Source organism: Oryza brachyantha, chromosome 3 (assembly GCF_000231095.2).
Source record: "Oryza brachyantha chromosome 3, ObraRS2, whole genome shotgun sequence".
NCBI classification, from domain to species: Eukaryota; Viridiplantae; Streptophyta; class Magnoliopsida; order Poales; family Poaceae; genus Oryza; species Oryza brachyantha.
This window is the reverse complement of record NC_023165.2, coordinates 23,700,131-23,724,488: the sequence shown is the minus strand read 5'-3', so window position 1 is coordinate 23,724,488 and position 24,358 is coordinate 23,700,131. Positions and strand designations below refer to the sequence as shown.

Sequence of the window (24,358 nt, the reverse complement as noted above, 5' to 3'; positions counted from 1 at the left end):
CGATGGGTTGATGGGAATACACGGAAATCGGAATCGGCAGGCTTCTCAGTTAAAATGCTTGTGGCTGCTGCGATCGAAACTTACTGGCAGCAACACTGACAAATCCATGGATACGCTAGAGATTACCAAGGGCAAATGCAAGGTCACGCATTCACAGGTGCACAAATGAGATAAATCTTGGTCTTTTTTTTCCTCCCCAAAGGAAATGTACAAACATGTCTTTGTGGACAGAAGCGCAAAGGCTTTGCATAGGCTTGGAGCATATACTTATATATGATGAAGCTATGAGCTATGAACAATAGGTACCAGAAATAAACTGTTAACACTGCAAAATTGGACTTTACCCGTTCCTTGGATCAGCGAAAACCTCTATGCTGTACTATACTATCAAGAATTTCGTAAATATGGGCATATATGTATGTTGAACTCAGGCCGCAGCTGCAGCTGTTGCTGTAACCACGAACCACAGCAAACGTCTTCCAAGGGATGTTGTATTCAACACCAATCTTCTGTGGGAAGTGCGAAGTACTCAGTCCACATGTTGTTTGTTTTTGAGACGAAGATTTACATACCAACTAGCAAGGCAGCGCAATACCAACCCCACTAGTATCTTGAATACGGCAAGCATGAAATAGGTCAGAACTGACCAAAGCAGAATCCAGAATACTCTCCAGATAAATGGGCCAGCAGGAAGGAGGGTGGCATATACTGGAGTCAATACACGAATCACCTAAAGAAAGAATATTTGATCGTAAGTAACCTATAAATGAAGGGGGTGGCAGCAAGGAGCATGAACTTTGGTGTGTGGACTTACCACACAAGCAGGGGCAAGGGGGATGAATGTTAAGTCCTTCTGACGGTCATCAGTTTTGTCATTCAAAATCTGTGAAATAATTTCAGCAAGATGAACATTGACAGGAGCATTTGAAAGAATTAAAGTTTGACATTGTAGGAAATTGAACAAGCAGTATATAAAACCTAGTAGTTATGCTCAACCAGAAAAACGAATACTCCAGAGGGCAATAACAAGAAAAGGAACATGCAAAAAATTGGTCGTTCAATGCATGCCAATAATTTATCCAGATGGAAAATTAAAATTTTCACCATCTATAGATGAAATCATTTAAATGATGCTGTCAGGATAAAGATAGTCTATATACTATTGCTAAGATAAACTGTCCAAGAATAGCTGAGAAATTAGTGATAGGACCAATGTCATCTAACCATGTATGTGTCTTGTAAAGTGAGAATAACTTCAGATTATTTTTAACTCCAAGTATCAAGATGGCATAAATACTGTAGAATACACAACTACAATGCTAATTAGAATAAAAAAACAAATGTACATATGAACTTGTTTATCAGCACATTACCTGTTTGCATAGGTCTTCCAAAAACTCTGAATAAGCTACTGGCTTTATCTCATTAAACTTTGCAAGGAAAGAGTGCTTGATAGCATCAATAAGTACTTCACACATAAAGACCAACAATGCATTCTGCAGTAACAAAAAAAAATGATATAGCTTTAAAGACAGAGTCTAACTATATAGGGAAAATATATTGAAATAACTATTGAGCTTACAACAAGAAAACTGTCAAACCACGGTCCCTCTGCTTCCAGAATATTCTGAGCTAGTACAAATAGTAGAAAGGCTGTGATGTGAAACCTCTCGATGATGTCTGCAATAAAGTGTTAAAATCACATGAGCATGTGGCTCCACGACATGAATTAGCAAGAACAAAACATTTTTAAATGAAACAAGTAACTGGGGCATGTGAAATGCAGAGCACAAATGCATCTTTAACATTATAACATATAATGGAGTACTTATTTTCCTATCAATAAATTGCTAGAAACCAAGATTCACAGTGTAGAACAAGTAAAGGTTAAGGCTTGCATTGATAAATGCAAACAATTTGTCCCTACAACACAAACGTCTTTTAGAGGACAACACGAATGGTTAACAACTTAACAATCCAACATATACGTAGACAACATAAGTAGTATGCACAAAGCCGAACTCTGTACTATTCATCAATCAACCAAACAATGGAAGATTATTGTACAATTATATAAAGCGATAAAGCATACTGTTCAGAATCATGAATTGTATGAAGTCACGGCCATACTCACCATAATATACCAAATTGTGAAGGTTCTCCTTGCTAACACGCTTAAATACATTGCTTTTGATCTCAGCAAAATTGTTAGAAACCAGAAGAGCCAGTAATGCATTGTTGTGGGCGATAATACATGTTGAGAGAGTGATCGCCTGAGCTAACAGAACAAATGAGTGGACAAGTATAATTTGTCAAGGAATCGAATCTAGAAAATTTCAAGAGCAGCAGCAATAGCACAAATAAACTTAGCGCGATGGGAAGTTTGAAAAATAATGTTAAACAAAGTTCAAATTACTGTAAATTCAATTGAAGCTAATAGTACCCCAATGACTACCAGATCTGTCCTCAGCATACAATCAAGTGGATAAGAATGTATGGTTTACCTTATTTCTTTAAGGGGTCATTGTTTGGCTTTTTCAGCAAAAAAAGCCAAATGACATATTTACAAATGACCAATAATGTGTGAATAAAACTTTTATATACATGTTCTCTTGGTGATCTAAGAGCAAAGGCTGAAAAAAAAACTACGATGAGAAACTCCCAAAATCAACTTCAAATTTAAGATTGAAAATTCAATTTATGGCTTATAGGCAAAAGCAAAAGCATGAGGGTGTTAGATTGGACCATAAAAGGAAATTTTGGTAGCTACAAGCCTACAATTTACATAATGCAAATAACAATAAATTTAGCTAATGTAATATTGTAACAAAGGATATCAAATGCAACAACTGCGATAGCTTCATCCAAAATGAACCGCATCAGCTCAAATGTTGCACTGTCCGTTGAGCATGTTGACAGTCCCTCAGCTGAGTTGAACAAAACTTGTAACACGTCCTCACCAAATGATTGACAGAGTTTGTCAAAGATCTATAAGGAAAATAAAAGGTTAGATCAGCTAACTAATTGAATAAATAAATTTCCAATAAACAGCGTTCTCACCTCCAGCACGTTGTATACAACATATAATTTGATTGTGCCCTGGCCACGAATGACATGGTAAATCAAACTAATATCTGATACACACAAAATCAACTGTAAGTGGATTATCATATGTGTGTAGGATATCATTTTTATTTAGCGAAAGCCACATAAAGAAGACAGACCTATCATTTGCAAAGAAGCAACTCCTAGGGCTAGAACTACAAAGCATCCATAATCTGATAAATCAGCAGCATTAGGCCTCAGAAACTGCCTGTCACGAATACATTGGGTAAGTATGCAGCTCAATATGACAATAAATGAAGAGCTAAACTGGAAAGAGTGATTGTACATAAATAAAAAAATGGGACATAAAGGTATATAGCAGAAAAATCACTTAATGTTACAGGCAACAATATTCCAGTTTTTTTTTTTGGCACTGGTACAGCAATGACCTTTCATAAACCTATGCCAACTTAACATCACCCTATTATTGAATAAGAAAGGAAGAACATACGAACTAAATTATTATTTGCACTGGATAGTGTGAAACAGAAAAAATGGTATTAATATGGACTGCTGCAGATCCAGTTAACATTAGCAACAGCTGCCCACCTGGTTTTAAGCACCCGCCAGATAGTAATGGCAATTCTTGCAGGCATAATGGTAAGCAGAGATAGAAATGAATCCAAGCAGACAAAGAATCCTGCGACAATCAGCTGCACCATTTTATCACAATCAAACATCTCCCCATCAATTAAAAAAAATAAAGAATAGCTCCTGAACATATGAATTAAAGATATTATATCATATTGAACGTTGTGCTTATAGATGAACCTATCTCTAATCTCTGTCATTAAGTTACTTCGTTACTAGCATCATCATACTTAGACATTAAAGGATATGTTTGTGCATATCACATTCTGAAACTATTTGGGGGAATGTGGCATTCATGTTAACACAATTCAATTATCAAATTGCTCTTATTTTAGTTTGGCTAAATGCAATTAGTCTACGGCATGTGCACATTTTAAAGTTATTAACTCAAACATAGTTATCAATATAGTATGGTAATCAAAGGCATATATTCTTTGTAACTTTTTTTAACTACTGCCCCAAATGATATCTACTTGTAAGGTTGCACCTAGGCCCTAGCCATATCCTAACCAGGATCTCAATTAATTTATATCTATTTCCTGTTAACACAAGTGGCGATTTACATGGTGTCAACAATATGCTAACAACTTCAGAAGTTTTTTTTCATTTGCAGCATAAAATAGGATTGCTCTAAAATTTCAAATATTCAATGTATAGGGTACTAAGGTGCAACACAAGTGGCATGATTGCAAGTGCAGATATATACCCGTTCACATCTCCACGGCACATGAAACATAGTGTTGTAGACTCGTTGCCGTTTCTTATCATTACCCGCTGAAATTGTGCCTCTAAGTGAATTTCCACCATACAGTTCTCCAAGGAAGTATCTGAACGGTGAATTGTCAAGGCGCACGACTTCTGCAGTACCATAGTGTTTGACAATAAGTATAAATGCATGCTTGTGGACATCTTAACTCAATACATAATAGACCACTCTAAATAATCTGAAATATGAAGTGGTCTCACAGAAATTTGGAGTTTCTTCAAGATCTTAAAAGAACATGCAATTGAAATATTACACTATGTTTCTTTGAAGCTTCTCTGGTAAAAGTAACAAATTACCCATAAAAGGCCACAGTCTCAGTAATTTTTTAAAGCTACATTGTTCTATTTGTGATCAACTCTACCAAACTTTAGTTGTCCCAAGAAAAAGATTATAGAGATAACACCTCAATTATACCAAAAAACAATTTGTGACCCAGAGTTCATTTGACGCCTCTAAGGCTATCCTGAGATGGTCTTCACAAATGATTCCTTGTATTTTCAGAGCTCGTGAGGATGAGAACAGATACATTGCTCAAGAACATCACATCAATCTGACTAATCTATGTTCAGCATTGGTTAGATGACGTCAAAAAATATACAAGAATGATAACAACGAGAATAATAACGAACTACGTTCGAATACAAGTAAATCAGCAAGATCATTACCTCCAAGAACGTTGCCATTCTCCTTCATGTACCTTTCCCAGTCCAGTGAATCCTCCTTCTCCAGCTTCTTCCCGCCACCGTTCGCCTCAGGTCGCCACGCCGCGGACGTCGCCTCGGGCACCGCAGCAGCCGCCGCGGCGCTCTCCCGCGCGCTGCTGCCGCAGCTGCTGGTCGCGTCCTCCCGGGACACCAACCTCCCGCTCCCGGAGACGCTCCTCTGCCGCAGCTCCACCCCCACGCCCACGTACGTCACGCAGCTCGCCGCGGACCTCTCCGCTTCCGAGCTCTCGCACACGGTCTCCACCACGGACACGGACATCAGATCCGCGGCCGCGAACCCGGCGCCCCCCGCACCCTCCACTACGGCGGCGTCCCGGCGCAGCGGGCCCTCCTCCACGATCGGGGGGCTCCGGAGCCCGCGCTTGCGCTTGGACCGCCGCTTCCGTCGCCGCTGCCCATCGGACGTGGTCTCCGGGAGGGAGCGCGGGGAGAGGTCGTCGACGTCGTCGGCCGCCAAGTCCTCGCCCAGGAGATCGAAGGAGAGCTGCCGGTTGGCCGATCTGAGTGGCATAGCCGGCGCCGGCGCCGGCTCCGGAGGGCCCCCCGCTCCACGAACCCTAGGCGTGGGCGTCGCCGCCGCGGCGGCGAAGGGCGAGGCGGAGGAGAGCCACGACGCGGAGGCGAATGTTTTTTTTTCTCCTCCTTTTCCGATCGCGTTTATTTGTGCGGTTTTTTTTTAATCCATTTCGTCGCTTAATTTCCGTATTATTTTGGATTTTTCCGCAACGTGGCAGCTTTGCTGGTACTTTCGCAGCGCGAATGTGCGAATGGAATTTTTAGCCGTTTTTTTCTTGATTCGTGGGTAGTACACACGAAGAGCCAGAACATCATTTTTTTTTCTCTTTGGAAGAAAAAATCCAGGGAATTCGGTAGTGCCACTGTGCCACGCTATTTGCCACGTCAACACCGTGTGGCTATTCAAATTGTGCCTTTGTCTTCACTAAGATTATTTATTAGATTGGAATTCATGAATTTTCAGGTGATTTTACATCCGGGCGTGAATATGTGGAGGTGATTTTAATAACAATCAAGTTAAACGTAAAAGCACCTCATAATTTACACGTGGTGATACAGAAACATCAACGTTTTCTTGGTAGGAGGGAAATAAAACGACTCCTTAACACATGTTACATACATACACAAACCAATGAAAGAATCCATGAACGAATGAAACCGATGAACCCAGCCTCAAAAAAAATAATGAGATGAATGGTGAATCGTCGAAAACCAAAACAGCTTCCTGTACAGACAGACTCGCATGGACTACGGAATTCGTCACTTCGGTGGAGAGAGACGTCACGGCGTCAGGTTTGGGCTACGGCGGCGGCAGTTGCTGCTGCCGCGGGCAGCACGAGGCGCCCCGCGTGTTGCCGTCGTGCGTGCAGCACGACGGCCTCGGCAGCAGCGACCTCGCCGCGCCCGCACGCGCGCCGTGGCCACCGTGTCCGCGCGCCGCGCCGGTACCGGGCGCCGCCCTCGCCGCGCGCGCCCCGTGCGCGGCCGCGGCGACCAGCAAGGCGAGAGCCAGCAGCGTCACCGTCACCTTGCGCACAGCACCACCGCCCATTTTTTATCAATCAACCAAGCAAAAATGGAAAAAAAAAACCAACAGCCAACCAGCAGAACGAGTGAGCGACTCTGGAATTTTCACCGGTCGTGGTTCGGTTTTTTGGGTGAACAGTGGCGAAACGTACGGGTGGGTGGGCATTATATAGCCTGCCCTGCCCTGCCCTGCCCTGGTGGTGTTAGCGTGTTACCCCGCGAACGCGCGTATGAGGGCGAGGTGTTTTTTCATGGAAACGGGACGCCATTTTCCGTAGGTTTGTCATTGTGCTTCTCAGCCTTCTCTCCACTTCTTCCCCTCTCGACCCGAAGTTTTTCACCGAGTTTTCCTGGACGAAAGTCTCGGCTCTCAACGCCGTGTAACGCGACCGCCCCGCGAACGAAAATGTGTAGTTGGGCGGGGCAGGTTCACGGAAAATACCGGCAAACCACTGTGCCGAGGCTGCGTTTAGTTCTTTTTCTTTCTTTTCTGTCTCTTTTGCCTCAAACTGGGCTGATCCGGTGCATGTCCCGACGCGGCCAGGCGGCCAGGGCGAGATGGTGCATGACGTGATGAGCTCTGTTTTTTGGATGGACGTGAGAAGGCGGCTGATGTTGGGTGATGTCTAGCGAGCCAAACTATACATTTGAAAATAAATAATAAATTAAGAATAAAATTTTAATATTTATTTCTAACAATCTAAAAACATAGGCCGAAAAATTAACTATTATAAAAACCATAAAATCAACTCCAAATTAATAATTTAAATTTTTACTTATAAGCGTAAGCAGAAGAAAAAAATAAGGCCCCAACGTTGGCTCATCGAATGGGAGGACTCCTTGATGAATTGTGCTTAAGGATGGCCATGGATCGGTCTAATGGTAATTTATGATCGATTCTATTTAGGTAAATGAACTAAAATTTTGGTACAAAATAAAATTTGGTTCATTCAATTGAACTAAAAACGATCACAAATTACCTACGGGACAACATGTGCACAAACCTAATTCTAGTGTAGTGTTTGTCTCTGTTGCACGATTGAACCGAGAGTAGTGCTATACGTCACATGGCAGTGCGTCGACGGGCGTAGAAGCGCGCATCCGTGGCGCGTATCGGTGCTAGCGGCGCAACGAGCAAATCAGCGACGGTGGTAGAAAATCGTACGAGAATCGTACAAAATTCTCGTACGTAAAGCAGTTTCGATTAAACCGACAAGGTTGATCCAAGGCTGAGGACGCCGATCACTTGGTGTTGGATTGAAGAAGATTAATCTCTGGAGGCGCATCCGGCATCCTGATCCTCGACTTGTTGTACGAAATGCAGGAGATGCGTTTCATTCATCTGTTAGAGCCACCACAGCTACCAAGTCCTTTCTTTTGCAACCAAACCCGCATGAATGCATTACTCTCGATCTCTCCGCCTAAAAATAGTTGGTGTTTTAGGATTCAAAATTTATCGAAAAATATCATTTCACACGGTCGCTTATAGTATCAATCACCTCTAGTTCATTTTTCCATCTTACTGCTCCTGATTTTTCCATCACTCAATAAGAAATGCCATGGCCATCCCTTCATAAACCTGAATATCAACTTAAACATCCTAAACCTAGCACGACAACTATTCTAGAACAGAGAGAGCACAATAATGACTATAAAGTCCTTTTCCCACATATATGTTATTACTTTCATTCCAAAATATAAGATATCCATCATTTAATATTGTTTCCAATATAAAGAATTCTAGCACAACTCATAGTACTACATGCCCATCTATCACTTTCTATTTAAATTTCTTCTTATCCGTTTGATCACTTCATATTCAAATATCTTCCTATCTTGCCACTACCTTCTCACATCCATTCATTTCATATTTATTGAAGTAAGTACGCTAAAGTTTTTCTCCTTAACCTTTGGTAAAGGATGAAATCCTTTGGCGGGAGGCTGGTGGATTTCCCCTTTTTTGTTCGACCTAGAGAGCGCGGAGAAACCACGAGCTACGAATCATGTGGTGTGGTGGATGAGAAGGAGATTGTGTGGAAGAGACCCCCTCACTTGAGTTCTGCCTAGGGGGCACGGAATGACGTGTTGTTTTATATATGACAAAAACTTGAACTCCTCAAACAAGGATCAAGGCAGAGTGTGTATACAGGTTCAGGCCACGCATTGATGTGATACCCTACTCATGTGGTATTCTTTTTTTTTTTTCGTTGAGTACAAAGGTTGGATGTTGGATCCAAGCTCCAAGGAACTGATCCTCTTGTTAGCTGGATATGGTCCTCTATTTATAGTCTCAACGGGATACTAGGGTGTCTCTAGGGGAGGGCAGAGGATAACTGTAGAGGTCTAACTAATGTGTTTTGACTCTTGAGTCTTCTGGAAAGATAGGTGATGTGAGTGGCGACACCAAAAGTCGACGGGTGGCCTTCGGGGGCGTGTCCCTGTCTGCTACCCTTCATGAGTGGGGTTGATGATGTTGACGAGATTGATGAGACTAGACAAAGAGGCACCCATGTTTCCTCGCTGTTCAAGGAAATGACATGCAAGCTCTCATCGTTTTTCATGCGACTGCATCGAGCAAAGCATGGAGACACCATAGGTTCTTGACATGATACATGCGTAACATTAAACATAATAGATAAGATGTATCGGAAGTTAGGAAGCCCAACACCTCCCAAAAGAGGCATGCGTAGGTCCTGAAGGGACTCGCTAGCTCCTTTGGAAAGGGGTCGGGTGGTCCAAGATGCCATGAGCTAGTGGTATGAGAACCCCAATTCCCACAACTTTAATATCTACGAAACAATATCAAAATGATTTGGAACATATGGTGTAGTAATTAATAATATATATACTCACTCTATTCACAATCTAAGACTTTTTAGTCTTCCTAGATTTATATGAATTTCTTAGATTTATATGAATGTTAATAAATTAAGATACATACACAAACCATATACTAATCGATGAATGAATTTAGACCAGTTAAAAAGTGTACAATATGGAAATGAGGGAGCAAGTATCAGTGAAAAATACTTTATATTATATTTATACACGAGCGCACCGAGGAATCAAACCCAAATTATTTTTATTTAGGTTAAAATGTTGTCCAAATTTTATCAATTTGAGATAAACTTTAGATTTTAAATCTATATCCAGAAATAGCACATAAAGAATATTCTCGTTTTACATACGAGAGAGAATCAAACAACCCCTTTGAAACTAGTAATTACACGATCTCCTTCGAATTGAGATGCGCGCTATCACACAAGCGCCACATGAAAACAAAGGCAACTGTATATATACGCATGACAATATCTATACGTATAAATGAATGAATGTATGTGTCGTTTGCACAAACGTGCATGGGCTTCTGATGTTGAGAGGGACGACGCGCCAAGTTTCCGAATGCCGTGCTGCTGCCTGGGTCACTCACTGCACACGCACATGTGCTATACCGATCGAGGCGCGGGCTAAGGCATATGCGGGCAGCACCCGCTGCCCACCGTGCTGCCGTCGTGCGTGCAGCACGACGGCCCCGGCCTCGCCTGCAGCAGCGACCTCCCCGCCGCGCGCGCCGCCCCTTGATCACCACCGTCGACGTTGTCCGCTCCGACGACGCGCGGCGCCGCGGCCGCGGCCGCGACCAAGGCGAGAACCAGCAGCAACCTCGTCGATTTCCCCACCGTGATGCTAGCGCTCGCGCCGCCGCCTGCCATTGCCCAGCGAGAAACCCACCAGAGCGACCGACTCGATCGAGCAAACGAATATGAGCGCAAGGAGAAGCTGCAGAGATCTCGGTTTTAACCGGTCGTCGGGTTGAGTGGGTAACTTCGATTCGTACGGGGGCAAGAATATATAGCGGGCCATCGCGAGCGAGAGCGCGGACGGACGGATGCGACGGTACGATTGCAAGCTTTTCATGGAAAAAAGACGCAGTTTTCCATGGGTTGGCTCAGCTCGTACTCTCGCTTCTCGGTCGGTGTGGCTCCACTACCGCGCGCGCCGCGGAAGTTTTCGTGGAGTTCTGTGTGTCGCATGCAAATCGTCTCAGCTCACGTCGCCTCCCACGCGAGCTGCGGTGGTCGACGATGCGTGGTTTGGCTGCAGTTTCCCGGAATAATCCCTGAAGAACGCTCGGCCTATTACGTGATAAATTGCGTAGATTTTGTAAGCTCAAACGACGATGGGCCGTCTTGGGCTTTTACATGGGCCAACGACTTTGTTTGCACGTTGGTTTTTTCATTATTTTCAGTAGATATTTTTTGTTAAAAAAATCTGGAATAGACCTGTAAGTTAAAAGGAATGCATCCAGTTCGTGGAATATATATTTTTCTATGGAATGACTTTATAAGTAGAGTATTTTTTTTAAGTTCGTAGTGAAAATCTCTACCGGTAATCTCTGTACGGAGTTATCAAAATTACAATTGAAACTAGTAAAAAAAATTCAAATGACAGTCTTCCAAATTTTAGATTAAAAGTCATATCAAATTTATGCCAAAACCACCGCAAATTTATGCCATGAAATATCCCGTTCAAAGTCATCAAAACGTTCGGTTGAATTCCATAAAAAAAAAAGATAAGTTGGAACTCATCCAAATTCCAATTGGAAGTCTTCAAAACAATTCGATTGAAAGACAGCAAATTTAAGTAACCAAATCTTTAAATTGAATTCGATAAAAAAAATAAAATTGAAAATCATCACACGTTTTAATTTAAAGTAATCCTAAACATTTTATTTTGTTAGCTTTGAGTAGACTATATTCTACTCCCTACCCAAGTTTGCTGAATTGAGAAAGTCTCGTTTGGCCAGTGGGAGCCACCCTCAAGGAGGTATTAGGTACTATTTTAAAGACAGTTATTAGTCATTTTGTGAGTTTGCATAGAACTGGATCTTCAGACGTAAATCTTGTGCAATTGAATCACTAATTATATACATGCTGGCTCACATATAAGCTACTTAAACTGTACAATAATTATGTTAAAGGACTTGGTTACAAGACACTCATATAATCGACATGACAGTTTACGCTCCAGATGACTTAAACTATTATTATGTTTTTCGTGTGCGGTGGTTGTGTGCCAGCAGCCGTTGTGTGGATCAGATCCACGACAACGTCTCTTTTTTCTGTGCAGGTGAGGTTTATACGCACGGTGAACTAGGACAAATAGCTCGACCAGCTGGCCTTGCCGGTGCGTGCTAGCGATGTCGACATCTTAATGGCAGCGTACGTTATCCTCCTTGGATTGGAGGCATTGTTGAGGTGAGATTCCGTACGTACGTGCTGCGTGGAAGAAGCCTTTGGACGAAAAGGCAGTAATAAATGGTTTCTATAAACTCCACGTCATCAAGAAAACAGTACTAGACATTTACTTTTTTAATGCAAACATAATTATTTCATACTTCAATTTAATGCTACTTATCTTATATGATATCTTGAATGTTGTGTAGAAACCATGTTTCATGCAAGACATAGTTTTATTCTCTTTCCTCATTTATTCACTTGCCATGTCATTAACTTATTTAATATTATAGACATCATTTTAATCATTGAATTAGGAATGCCCTAAGAGATGGACGGTGACGCCCGTGATGTTGTAGACCGACGTTATGCTCTCCTTAAAAGACAGTAGGCACCAATGAGGTTCTTCCATGCATATGGAGTGGAGTACTTGTTTGGCTGCTGGCTATTATTGGGTCCATAGATGGATGGTTCGATGATCACTTGAGGCCTTGTTTAATTAGTGGAATAATGCACGTAGAGGTTGTATGCGTTTGAGTTATATATATATATATATATATAGAGAAATTAGATTCTACTATCAGATTAGCTACTACTTTTGTGTCTATAATGTAGAAATACCTTCATACATGTTTCTGCTCTCACCTAATAAAAAGTATAGACACCATTAAATTTTATTTAAATGATACACACATACACATAAGAATATATATAAGAACAGGTTTGAAGCTAGGACTTAGCATAGTATTTGAAGCTTAGTTTTCTAACTTTCTTTCTTTCTTTCTTCTATTTTGATGATTCTTAATTATGAGACATGTAGCATGAATATTTCTGTTTATAGTTGACGGTGTCTATCCCCTTATAGATATAGGGACCGGCCAATTTCTATCTATTATCTTGAAAATAGTCAGTAGCTGTCTTTTATTATCAGGGGAATACGTTTCTTGTTACTACCTGAGGATTATTTTAGTCGGCCGGCGCCATGCAGCAGCTAGCTAGAATGATGGCTCCATGGAACACTTGGGCTATAATACTCGGGCAAAGTACCATTACAACATCTGGGGTTTGCTTTGTCGACATCGATTCCACTGATCTTGTACTTGCTACTAGCATATACTAAACTAGTAGCTAGTAATACAATAATAACGCAACATTGTTTTCACTATTCAAACATTATGGGCTAAACCAATAGAAGACTATATGCCAGCTGTAAACATATTTTAAAAAGATAAAAGAGGAGAGAGAAGAGCAGTGAGCTACTAATTTGTAACCAGTTACAACACGGGCTTCAAAACACAGTATGTGTATGATATGTGAGACCATGTATTAATGCTTTGTAGATAACTATTATATAAATTAGCTATTAAATTAACTATAGATAAATTAGAGTTATCAATTGACTGAACCATTGAACTTGATCTAACGGAATATCAACTTCACAACGAACGACGGCCGAAGCAAACGCGTGGAGGAGAGAGAAAACATGCAAACGAAAAGCAAAGAGCAGGGTATAGCCAACTACTAACTCTAATTCTTCTACAGCCAATCTAATAGCCAATGCATACAATAGTTAGTTATAAAACATCAATATATGGTCCCACATGTCATACACATATTTTGTCTTGGAGCCCGTATGTAGCTGGCTATAAATTAGTAGCACACCTTTACTCTCTCTCCCCTTTTATCTCTTTAAAATATACTTATAGTTGGCCTATAGCCTTCTATTTTACCTGCTCTAAGCTAACTAATCATACTTAAAGATCTAATTAAAGAATCTCTCTCCTCTTATATATACATATATACATGCGTTGGTCCACGTATACTAATCATGATCGCCCAATGCCCCAATCGATGGACTAATTAATCAGGGCCCAAGATCTATAGCTAGTATGATGAATGCAAATGGGCATGCTACATATATATCTGCTCGATATCATCATCAATAATTCTAGCTCGTTGATCTATATACCAACAGACATATTGCAACTTCTTAAATGAATGTAACACTGATATAAAAACATGGGCATTACAAATTACAAATACACAGTGCACTCGAGACATGCACATAAAAAGTCATTTCATAATACCGCAAGTACTCCCTCCGGTTCTATGTACTCTAAATAGGCAACTTCGTTGATTTTTTAATGTTTGACTAGTCATTTCAAAAAAAATTTATATAACTATTATTTATTTACTGTGATTGAATTTAATAATAAATATAGTTTAATTATAACATATTTTTTAAAAAATTTACATTAAAAATTGAATAAGATGAATAGTCAGACATATGTTAAAAAGTCAACGATGTCATCTATTAAAATACGGAGAGAGAGAGTGCTTATCATTTTAGACAAGATCAAGTCAAACTTTTATAAATTGATTATAAGTATATCTTTTAAAATATTTATCTTATAAGCATGAACAGTTAATCTTATATTTGTTGATGTTTTATATGTATTACAATAGAAATATTAGTTAAAGTTGTTTTTAGAGACTGTGTCGTTAACCAAAATAATAAATATTCCCTCCGTTTAATATTATAAGACTTTTTAGCATTGTCTAGATTAATATATATGCTAATGAATCTAAACACATATATAAAACATATACATTGATATATGGATAAATCTAGTCAAATTCAAAAGATCTTATAAGATGAAGGAGGGAGTATTATGTATAAACCCGGAGTGCACTAGACCATCACGATATAGTACGTGTATAGTTGTTGCATGCATTTACTCACGTTAATTACATGCATGTGACCAGATCAGCTAGCTAGCTTAATTATTGATTATTATTAAACAAAGTTACAAAGCAGCAGTATAGTATACTTGCACGCATGTAATTAAGTAATTACAACAAGTTGGTGTCATGGGTAAAGTACATGCATTTTATGCCAAGAGATTTGACGATTCGCATTGTCAAGCTAGCTGGAGTAGTTAATTAATACCAATAAGCTTAGCTAGCCAGCTAGCGCGGAGGACAAATGGTGCCGCCTCCCGGGCCATAGTTGGTGCATCCCGACGGCGACGCGCTCCTCTTCGGCAAACCCCCGCCACCCGCCGCCGCCGCCGCCGCCGCCGGCGAGCCTGTGCTGTTTGCTGCGTCGTGGCTAGTACTAGGCGGCGGCAGCGGCGCGGCCACCGGGCGGGCGTGGAGAGGGTGGAAGTGGAAGGCAGCCGCTACCAAGAGCACCAGCATCATCAGCGCTGCACCTGCAGCCACCTGATCATGGCCTTTCTTGATCCCTATGGCCATGGGGTTATAGCTGCTAATTAAGAGAGATCAACAAGCTAGCTAGCGACCTGTATATATACTAGTCTTGTTACAGCCAGTATGATCAGTTAGGAGATCGAACTAAGCGTGCTTAGAGCTGTGTTTGCCCCTAAGCTACTGGCCACAAGCTACATATATATATATATATATATATATACACACACGAGCTACTTAGCTAGCATTGCTAATAAGTAGGTCGTCACTGACGGCTGCATATATTAAACGTATACCATTTTATTTATATATTGATGCATTTTCCTTGCAAAAGTATAGAACCGTATACCAGCATATATATCATAAAGGAGGCAATACCCAATTGTTTCGCCCAAATTAAGTATAAGCGAAATAGCTTATTAACGATTGAAAAATAGTCTATGAATATAACTTTTATATGAGTATGTGTTCTTATTGATCTGAAAGTAAAAGACAGTTAACTATGATAAAAAAAACATCCTAAAATTAACTTAGACTTTAAGTTTTAAAATTTAAATTTTAGCTTATAAACATAAGCGAAAATAACTTTTATATACTGTTTTTCCTAAAGAATTTTTTTTTACTCAAATGATCCATATGTGCAGACCGCTAGCTATTTCCAGTTGGCCTCAATGCGTCTTCCAACTATGCATGTGGGACGCATAGTTAGAATCTCTTTATAAGTTATTAACCGAACTATTCGTTGTTTCCCCCTTTCCTCTCCTTTCGTTTCATTTTTGCTCCGAGCACAATCGCCGTGCAGCCAATTAATTGGTGAGGATATGATCACCACATCTTCCACCTTCAACTCTCAAATGCGCCTTGATCATAAAGATGATGGAGAGTTAATGAAATGCCCTTAACATTAGCGTATGTAAAACGATGCTTTGATAAGCCAATTAGCACGGAAAACGATAAACGGGAGTAGTACATATTAATTCAGTACAGTATCAGTTATTAAAAAATTTAAAAATTCTTTATTTAAATTTTTAAAACAACTTCTGTATAGAGTTTTTTTTGCACAAAATACCTCCGTTTGAAAATGTGCTAATGGAGCTCGAGATAAACAACGGACCGGCAAATAGCTAGCTCAGACTTCTGATATGTGTATATACAACTCTCAGAACATGGCCGAATGGTTTATAGTATTAGAATCCATGCATGCATTTGCCCTTGCATTGGTTGCTTTGGCTTTGCTTAGAGAGCTTCTCGTGCATGCATGTGTCCACTGGATCTGCTAATGCTGGAGCTAGCAAAATGGGCGCCTGGAGAGACGGCTCTCGAGTGGCCTGTGCGGCTGTGCACGCATCCATCAGGAACCGATGCATCCAACGAGAGGCCATGGTTTTTGCGAAAACCACTCATGCATCATCTGCATTATTGCAAATGTGGTTGCATTTATCGAAAAAAGATGGTAACCGCCCAGCTACAGCCGCTCGATGGTTGTCTGCGCGTGCTTTCCCTGCATCTTTCATCCTCGTATTTTAGCTTTTATTTATGCTTAGAGTTAATTTTAAGGATTTTTTTATCATATTTTATTTTTCAGCTTTGACTTTTAGATCGTTAAGAACAGACATAAAAGTTTTATTCGTAAATTAGTTTCTATTTTTAAATACTCTGTTTGACATTTTTCTTTTAAAAGCGAAAAGACGACTCTTCTAGCAGCTTAATTAGCTTTGATCATATCCTTGACCCAAGCATCGGCCGAGAAGAGTTTTGGTGAAATACTAGCAAGACGACATGCCGGCAGATTCAAAAGATCAGATCACCTGTATTGTACTCGTGACCTCGTGTAACCCTGGTCCTTAGGTGGTCCTTAGGAGTAGGTTCGCCGACAGAGACTAGTGCACTTCACTTCCATGAGCCAGCATGCAATGCAATGGTATGATTGCTAGCACATGAGTTGATCTAGGGCTGTTTGGAATGGCACAACCGACGCTTTAGCATAAAATCTTTGATAAAGCCTGCTACCCAAGATCGCTCGTACTCCACAAGTTGTGGCGAAATTGCATTCCACATTACCACGCCATAATTAGCCTTAACTAGGTGCCAAGCAAAGTACAGTCGAGGTGCCCTCGAGTCCTTGACTTTGACCGGGCTTTATAAGTTATTCCCGTCAACCTAAAAGTTTTCGATGCACTCCATTCATCCTATAAAAACTTTATCTTTGAAGCAATCATTGCATTTTAGTTTGAAAAGAAAAGACAAATGCATTGAAGTGTAAAAAAGTATGGAATAAGTACATTGAAACATGAGAAAATGATCGTATGTATAATGAAATTTGAGAAAGTGAAGGGTATTGATATGTGTGGGATATGGTAAAAATGAAGTCTTTCTAGACAAATGCATTACTCCAAATAGACCTTGCAAGTTTAATTTAAGGTGTAACATATCCAAGGGAGATGTCGACATTCAGGTACCTCTAGTATTTGATGTCATACAGAATTTTTTTTTTTTGACAAGTAGCAGCTTGTTTCTAGCCAGTCAACCGATTACCTTGATTTACAGTAAGTTGCAGATAATAGCGTGCGTTCTGCCTGTTTGATCAACAGATAGGACTCATATGTAAACAACATTGTAATAATCCTGCGGATGCTTCTGAGTACTCGAATACTCTGTAGTCCCATCACTACATGTTCACTACATAATGCCTAATGTTTTGCACGCGATCAATTGATTAGTCCTCCTCGGGATCGAAGTCCCTAACCTTGACATCTGCGTCTTCCCCATACTGGATGCAGTTGTCGATGTGCGACAGCACATACTGAATGCTGAGAAAGAAAGAAAACCAGGGGCAGATGAGCGGTTCGAGAGATGAAAGAGTTGATTGGTTGGCGTTAGAAAAAAACAAAACAACATATTTACAAACAAAAAATAATTTATAAATAGAATTTATATATATATATATATATATATATATATATATATATGTTGTTAGCGATCTACAAGAATAAAAAATAAACTATGATAAAGAAGCCTAAAATTAGCTTCAAACTTAAGGTTAAAAATTTAAATTTTAGCAAGAAGAAACAAAAAGATAAGGCTGGAAAAGAGAAGCACACGGTCGAATAAAAAAGATGCCAAACAGGTATCTGAAGACAGTGCATTACAAACTTTTATTTCAGACTTCCCAAGCTACAAGTCCAATGTGCCTCCAATCGTTGAACTTTTGCAACAGCTTATAAGCCAAATTTTGAATTCTAAACCTTAATTTTGCAGTTGATTTTCTGTTTTTTCCATCATACTTTATTTTTACATCATTTGCATTTGAATTGCTGTGGACATGTATATAAAAGTTTCACTTACAAATTATTTTTTATTTGCAAATAAGCTGTTTCGCTTTTTCTTCAAAAAAGGCGAAATGATGGAAGCCTATATACAAAACATTCACTGATGTGATGAACCACTACGCCGAACGGGGAATCCCCAATTAGAATAAGGCGACTCCCGAATCAGTAGTGTTAACTGTTAAGGCAGGATATGTAAACTATCATAATTTTTTTAATGGAGCAGGATGGACATGTCTTCCACATTATGTTACACGGAAGTTGGCACGCTTGCTAGTAGCATGTGTAGGGCTAATAGGGAAAAGGCTCATGATCACTCAAGTCCAAAAGAGTTTATGCAATAGAATAAGATAAAACTTAAGCATCCAGATAGTCCTGAAATTCAGAATGTGGACTGAAATTTTAAAGGAAAACAGCATTACCTGCTCTCTTTTCTTAAGTCAAGTGGGAAGAAATTCACCATGCTGTAATCATCCACCTACATGATAGTATTAAGATTAATATTGATGACTGATAACACTGCATCAGAGCAGATTATCTTTGATAAAAAGAATATACACAAAACAGAGGCAATGGGAAGATAGCGTATGGTGCCACTATATAACTATCAGCTGAGATAATCAGGCAAATATTATCTAATAGTTCATTCACATGTGTACAAAGATAACAACATGAGTATATCCATTCATTCGAAATGTTCACACAAAGCATGCCAACAAATATCGATGTTTCTGAGCATCCTGCCAGGAGTGCCACACATTTGCCAAAAAAACTGCAAATGGTCAAATGGTAAAATTTCTAAGAAAAATTTGAAGAATCTTGAGGTGGAGATAATCTCATGAAAGTGTCGGAAAATTCAACAGATCAAAAGGTAAAATGGTGACAACATTAAGGTAAAAGACAAATATGGGTAAAACCAATGCAGCATATGGATCTCCTTTATAATCTACTAAATGCACAAAAAGGTTATGACACTGCCATATTTGATTCGCACAACTAGACATTGGTGGCACTGTTCTCTTCCAAATCTTCAAATTAGCTAATGCAAAGAAGAGTTGTTCATGGTCCACTGTATCATAAAACTAAATGCTTAAGCAATCTCTTTAAGTTTATTTTATTGTTGAAAAAAAATCAAGTGTCCCTACATTCCAAAATATAAACATTTCTAGGTTGCTTTTAATAGATATTAAGACAAAGAAGAAAGAGGGGGTCAGGGAGATTTGGGGTTTTGAGAGGGTGGGGGTGTTGAAGAAATTTGAATGGAAAGTGATTGATGGGACAAATAGTATTGTTAATACTGAATAGTGTTAATGCTTATATTATGGAACAAGTTTTGAATCATAGAAATCTTTATAGTTTGGCAAGGAGGGAGTATGTTTCTTGATACTAGGTATAAGCTCTTACTCTCACCGTTAAATATTATAAAACTTTCTAGCTTTGCCTAAATTCATCCATATATCAATATATATGTTTTGTATATGTGTCTAGATTTATTAGCACAAATATAAATCTAGGTAGGACCAGAAAGTCTGACAACATGCAACGGAGGGAATACATTAGAATATTAGATTATAGGAAATCTTGACCATGCAGACAATTTGCCTCAAAGGAATAGCTATTCGATGCAAGAGTTATATTTCCAGCATTTATGAATTTATGACATCCTTAAGACAGTCATGACCAAGTTATTGGGACTGGACTGGCGGTTTTAACTGAAAAAACCAGACCCAGTGCTTCCCCTGCCTGGTCCAGGCTATCTGGTCATTTCAGCAGTCAAGTTGCTTTGGATGGTAAAAAATCATCAAACCGGTTATATTGTGACCTGGTGAGAGAGAACCAAACCAAGCCCAGTGCCCCAGTGTGATAGAACCAACTAAGCTGATAAATGGGAAGAACAGCACGATAATTAGGTTTTGAGCACAAGGCCTCTCTACCCTACTGAAAAGAAATGCACAAAGAAGCCATCAGGCCATGGTGTTGGCTGTGAACAGTAGTGAAAGGATAGACATATATACTCGTTTAAAACTAGGTAGTGGTGGTGGCAGTGAATCTGCACCCCATCTACTCCCATTGTAAATTTTGCAAATTACCCCCTTGCTTTTCTTAACATTAAGAAACAACCAAACATAAATGGATAGTGAGAGAGTGGCAAATAAAATCAAATTAAGTTGAATGTTTCTATAGAAAAAGGACATGCAACATATTCTATGGAAAAAATTCCATAGCAAAGCACAGGCATTCAACTAGTTTTAGACACATATGTTGCCTGGACACTGGATGTATAAAGAAAAGCATGCAGTTCAACCGCTGACCCAATGGCCTGGGACAGTGGTACCTGATCAAACCAGTCACCGGTTCTGATAAGACGGCTGCTGACCACATATTTTTACAGTTACAGAGTTTTATAGAGGGTTAACAGTATATATAATTTATAAGTTCAAAACAGCATACCAGTTCAGCTAACGATTTATTTAACTTGCCAAACTTGGGTGCCATCTGTCTGTTCAGCTGTGACAAAAGAACCTGCGCTTCTGGATTCAGATACCTAGAAACATCAAGATGTTATACAAAGCAGGACCATTGAATCTCTAAATGAAGAAGAACTGAAATAAAACATACTCTTCCACATCTTTTTTGTTGGAGACCAGGTCCATCTTTGAAAGAATGTTGATATGAGGAAGTTCAAGCTGAATCATGGCAGAAAGAGAAGCCATGCAACCACTGATGTATTTTGTCACATCACTAACAAACTGGACCAAGAAAAACAAAATTCAAGTCAGATTTGTGTAGTGTCTTTGGGCTCTGTATCCTCTTTTAAGGATAAATATATTTGGTTAGTGATCCAAAAGATCCAAACCTGTGAATCAAGAAGGTACACAGCACAAACGTTGAAATTTTTCCGTTTCAAATGTTCGACAAAGTTACGGAGAACTGGGACATGAGTGAAGAGTTCAATCTGGCCTGTAGAAACAAGTGGTCTCAAATTTTTCATGATTTTAGGTGAAGTTAAACAGTCTAAAATATCTCAGAGTTATCATGCAATGACAGGGGAAGGCATAATATCTGCATTGCTACAGAACAAACAAGCATAGGTCCTTGTACAAGCTTATTATCAAGACCATGTATGGTAATAGTAGTAGTCAAGCTTTGTGTAACCTCCAACTACATTTAAAGCGCACAAACATGAATCAAGAAAGTTACCTGGGCAATCAAACACAAGGTAGTCATCATCCAAATAGCCCTCCAGTTGCTCATCCAACCAATCATCCAAATTGTCTTCAAGGTGCCTAAAACTTTATTAAGGAAAAAACTGACAGCATAAAATCCTACTAAAGAAAATTTAGTCCTGTAAACATCCTCTTTAGATTGACATAATACCATGGGTTTTTTATTGAATCCTAGTAAACATATAACTCTAGAACATCCAAACAAATGAAGAGTCGGCACCAACTGTAGGCTGCCAGTGAGGTGAATGGATGAATTAAATATAACTAATCAAGGTTTACAGAGTTGCAACTAACAGAGTGCAAAAAATAAAAGGTGGCATCTATGCAAGTGTGCCCTGACAGATGGAGTAGCAAACTGAACATATAAAAGCTTGACATAACTTATAAAGTAGCATGTGCATACAGCAACACTATTTTCTTTGGAACATCTATATAAATCTGTTGCTGATGAAGGGCGAAATAGAGAAGTTAGTTATAATATAGAGGTATTGAGCATGAGCAGTCCATCCCACAAACATTCATCAGCACATCAATATAGGTATGATGATTGCATGGTCAGTTTAACATATTTCAGGTAGCTATCCCAGCTTACCACTGATTGCTAAAAACAAAAAATGCATGGCCATATTTGAGATGGAAGTATGACACTCTGGTTACAATGGCCATGAAATATGTGTTAAATCTCCCAAGAGCTCCAAACTAGTGGTAGAGCAATTGGGAAACATTTTGCTAAAAGAATAATTTCTACTCTAAATGGCCTGATGTTGCCCCTCCAAACTCAGTTAGCTTTCGAAACACAACAAAAGCACTTTGGAAATAATTTACCACAAGAACTCCAAACTAGTGGCAGAGCAATTGGGAAACATTTTGCTAAAAGAATAACTTCTACCCTCAGTGGCCTGATGTTGCCCCTCCAAACTCAGTTAGCTTTCGACACACAACAAAAGCACTTTGCAAATAACTTACCGCAAGGGTCACTTAAGAACTTAAATAACCTGGGAAGAAAAGGTGAACAAAATCAACAGACCCAATGTTTAAACAGGATACTCCATGCAATAGATAAGCCCGCCATTTGGCCCCATTCCAAGTTCCTCCATGACATCATCCAATGAAATGAGCTCCCTAATATCTTTTTTTTTTTTTGAAAGAAGCCAAGTATAAGTGACATGAGAAATATTTGCATGTGAGAAGAAGAAGAAAAGAAGATTCTTACCCATAGATACAGGATAGCTGAAGTGCTCTGCAGCAGGATCAAGATTGACCATATGAATTGTCCTACCCACAGTCTCACAATGCTGATACAAACTGGAGCAATAGGTCGACTGCACAGCATAAACAACAACATATTAGAATTAAAAAAACGTAAAATAAATTTGACTGGTGGCAATTTTGTAAGGACGAAACTATGAGAGACATTTGGAGAGTGGCAAATAGTTAAATTTCTTGAGGGAGTAGGTACTAGGTATCCCATTAACTACTCCCCTGTCCCATAATATAAAGCATTTTTGCCATTCAAATTTGTCCCACAATATAAAGGATTTTGTGATACTACTTTATTATTTATCTAACATCTTTATGTGACATGACTGTACTATTTAATACTTCTTAATTTTTGCAAAGAATGGCATAATCGCTTATACTATAGTATGGAGAGAATATTGAACAATTCAAACCCTAGTGAAATGAGAAATCTACTGAAATACAATCTATACGAATCATGCCCATACTAAGGACCCATTCGTTTTGGAGGGAAAACAAAAGATTTAGATTCCTAACAAATAATTCCTATGAGCGTCATTCAGTTTGTAGGAATGAAGTATAAGAAAACCAAATGAAATTTTCCCTTCCTACAAGTTGTAGAGAGAAAATACAGGAAATTTTACGTGCACTCAAACCTCTTGGACAAATTCTTATGGATTGAAGTGTGCATGAATTCATATTCCTTCACTTTTCCTATTTCTATGGGTGAAAATTCCTCCAAACGGAATAATCCTTAAAAGAGTCATCTAAACCGAATAAGCCCTAAAAGAGCAGGGAAACAATCCCATCAAAACTGGGACGAGTTCAAACGCAGCAGCAGCAGCATGAGAACCCTAATTGTAAGGGCCCACTCGACCCGAACCCTAACAAGCACGGGGGTTTGGGCTACCAATCTCTCCGGCGCATCAACCCTCCAAAAAAACAACTATAAGCACAAATTGAACATGGCGGGGAGTCATCACCTTGCCGCTCCCGGCGGGGCCGATGACGAGCTGCGCGTATCCCATGGAGGCGGCGGGGCGGCTGGGAAGGAGTAGGGTTTTAGAGAGGGGATAGGCGGCGGAGGGAGATAGCTGGAGCCTGGAGGAGGTAAGCGCGCGGACCAGAAGGCGGCGGCGGCGGCGGCGGGGAGATCGGTGGGCTGTAGGGGGGAGGCGCGCGGATCAGAAGGCGGCGGAGATGGCCGCGGCGAGGTAGGCGGCGCACCAGACGACGGCGGCGAGCACGGTCGCGATTAGCGTGGACAGCGGCATTGCGGCGGGTGCGGCTTGCGGCGGCTCCGATGGAAGCTGTTTGCCTTTGCCTTTCTAGCGTGCAGACTTCAGCGCCGTTGGATCTGACCATCTCCAGCGCGCTCGACCGTTGGATG

The 24,358-nt window shown here is 40.0% G+C and overlaps 2 protein-coding genes across 2 annotated transcripts; both read right to left on the bottom strand.

The window, feature by feature from the left end:
* Positions 1-166: 166 nt before the first annotated feature.
* On the bottom strand, positions 167-5,824 carry LOC102715931 (protein POLLEN DEFECTIVE IN GUIDANCE 1). The gene is made up of 11 exons (XM_040521638.1): positions 5,128-5,824; positions 4,403-4,554; positions 3,655-3,758; positions 3,225-3,313; positions 3,061-3,134; positions 2,838-2,988; positions 2,135-2,302; positions 1,583-1,680; positions 1,374-1,496; positions 815-883; positions 167-730 (listed from the first exon to the last, which is right to left on the bottom strand). Exons 1-11 carry the CDS (start codon positions 5,696-5,698, stop codon positions 530-532), a joined length of 1,800 nt encoding a protein of 599 aa, XP_040377572.1. The 5' UTR covers positions 5,699-5,824; the 3' UTR covers positions 167-529.
* Positions 5,825-17,559: 11,735 nt separating this feature from the next.
* On the bottom strand, positions 17,560-24,267 carry LOC102714631 (GPN-loop GTPase 3). Its single transcript, XM_006650434.2, has 9 exons — positions 23,952-24,267; positions 22,943-23,051; positions 22,777-22,858; positions 21,704-21,789; positions 21,360-21,463; positions 21,122-21,252; positions 20,954-21,047; positions 18,925-18,980; positions 17,560-17,986 (listed from the first exon to the last, which is right to left on the bottom strand). Exons 1-9 carry the CDS (start codon positions 23,994-23,996, stop codon positions 17,893-17,895), a joined length of 801 nt encoding a protein of 266 aa, XP_006650497.1. The 5' UTR covers positions 23,997-24,267; the 3' UTR covers positions 17,560-17,892.
* Between the last annotated feature and the right edge of the window lie 91 nt (positions 24,268-24,358).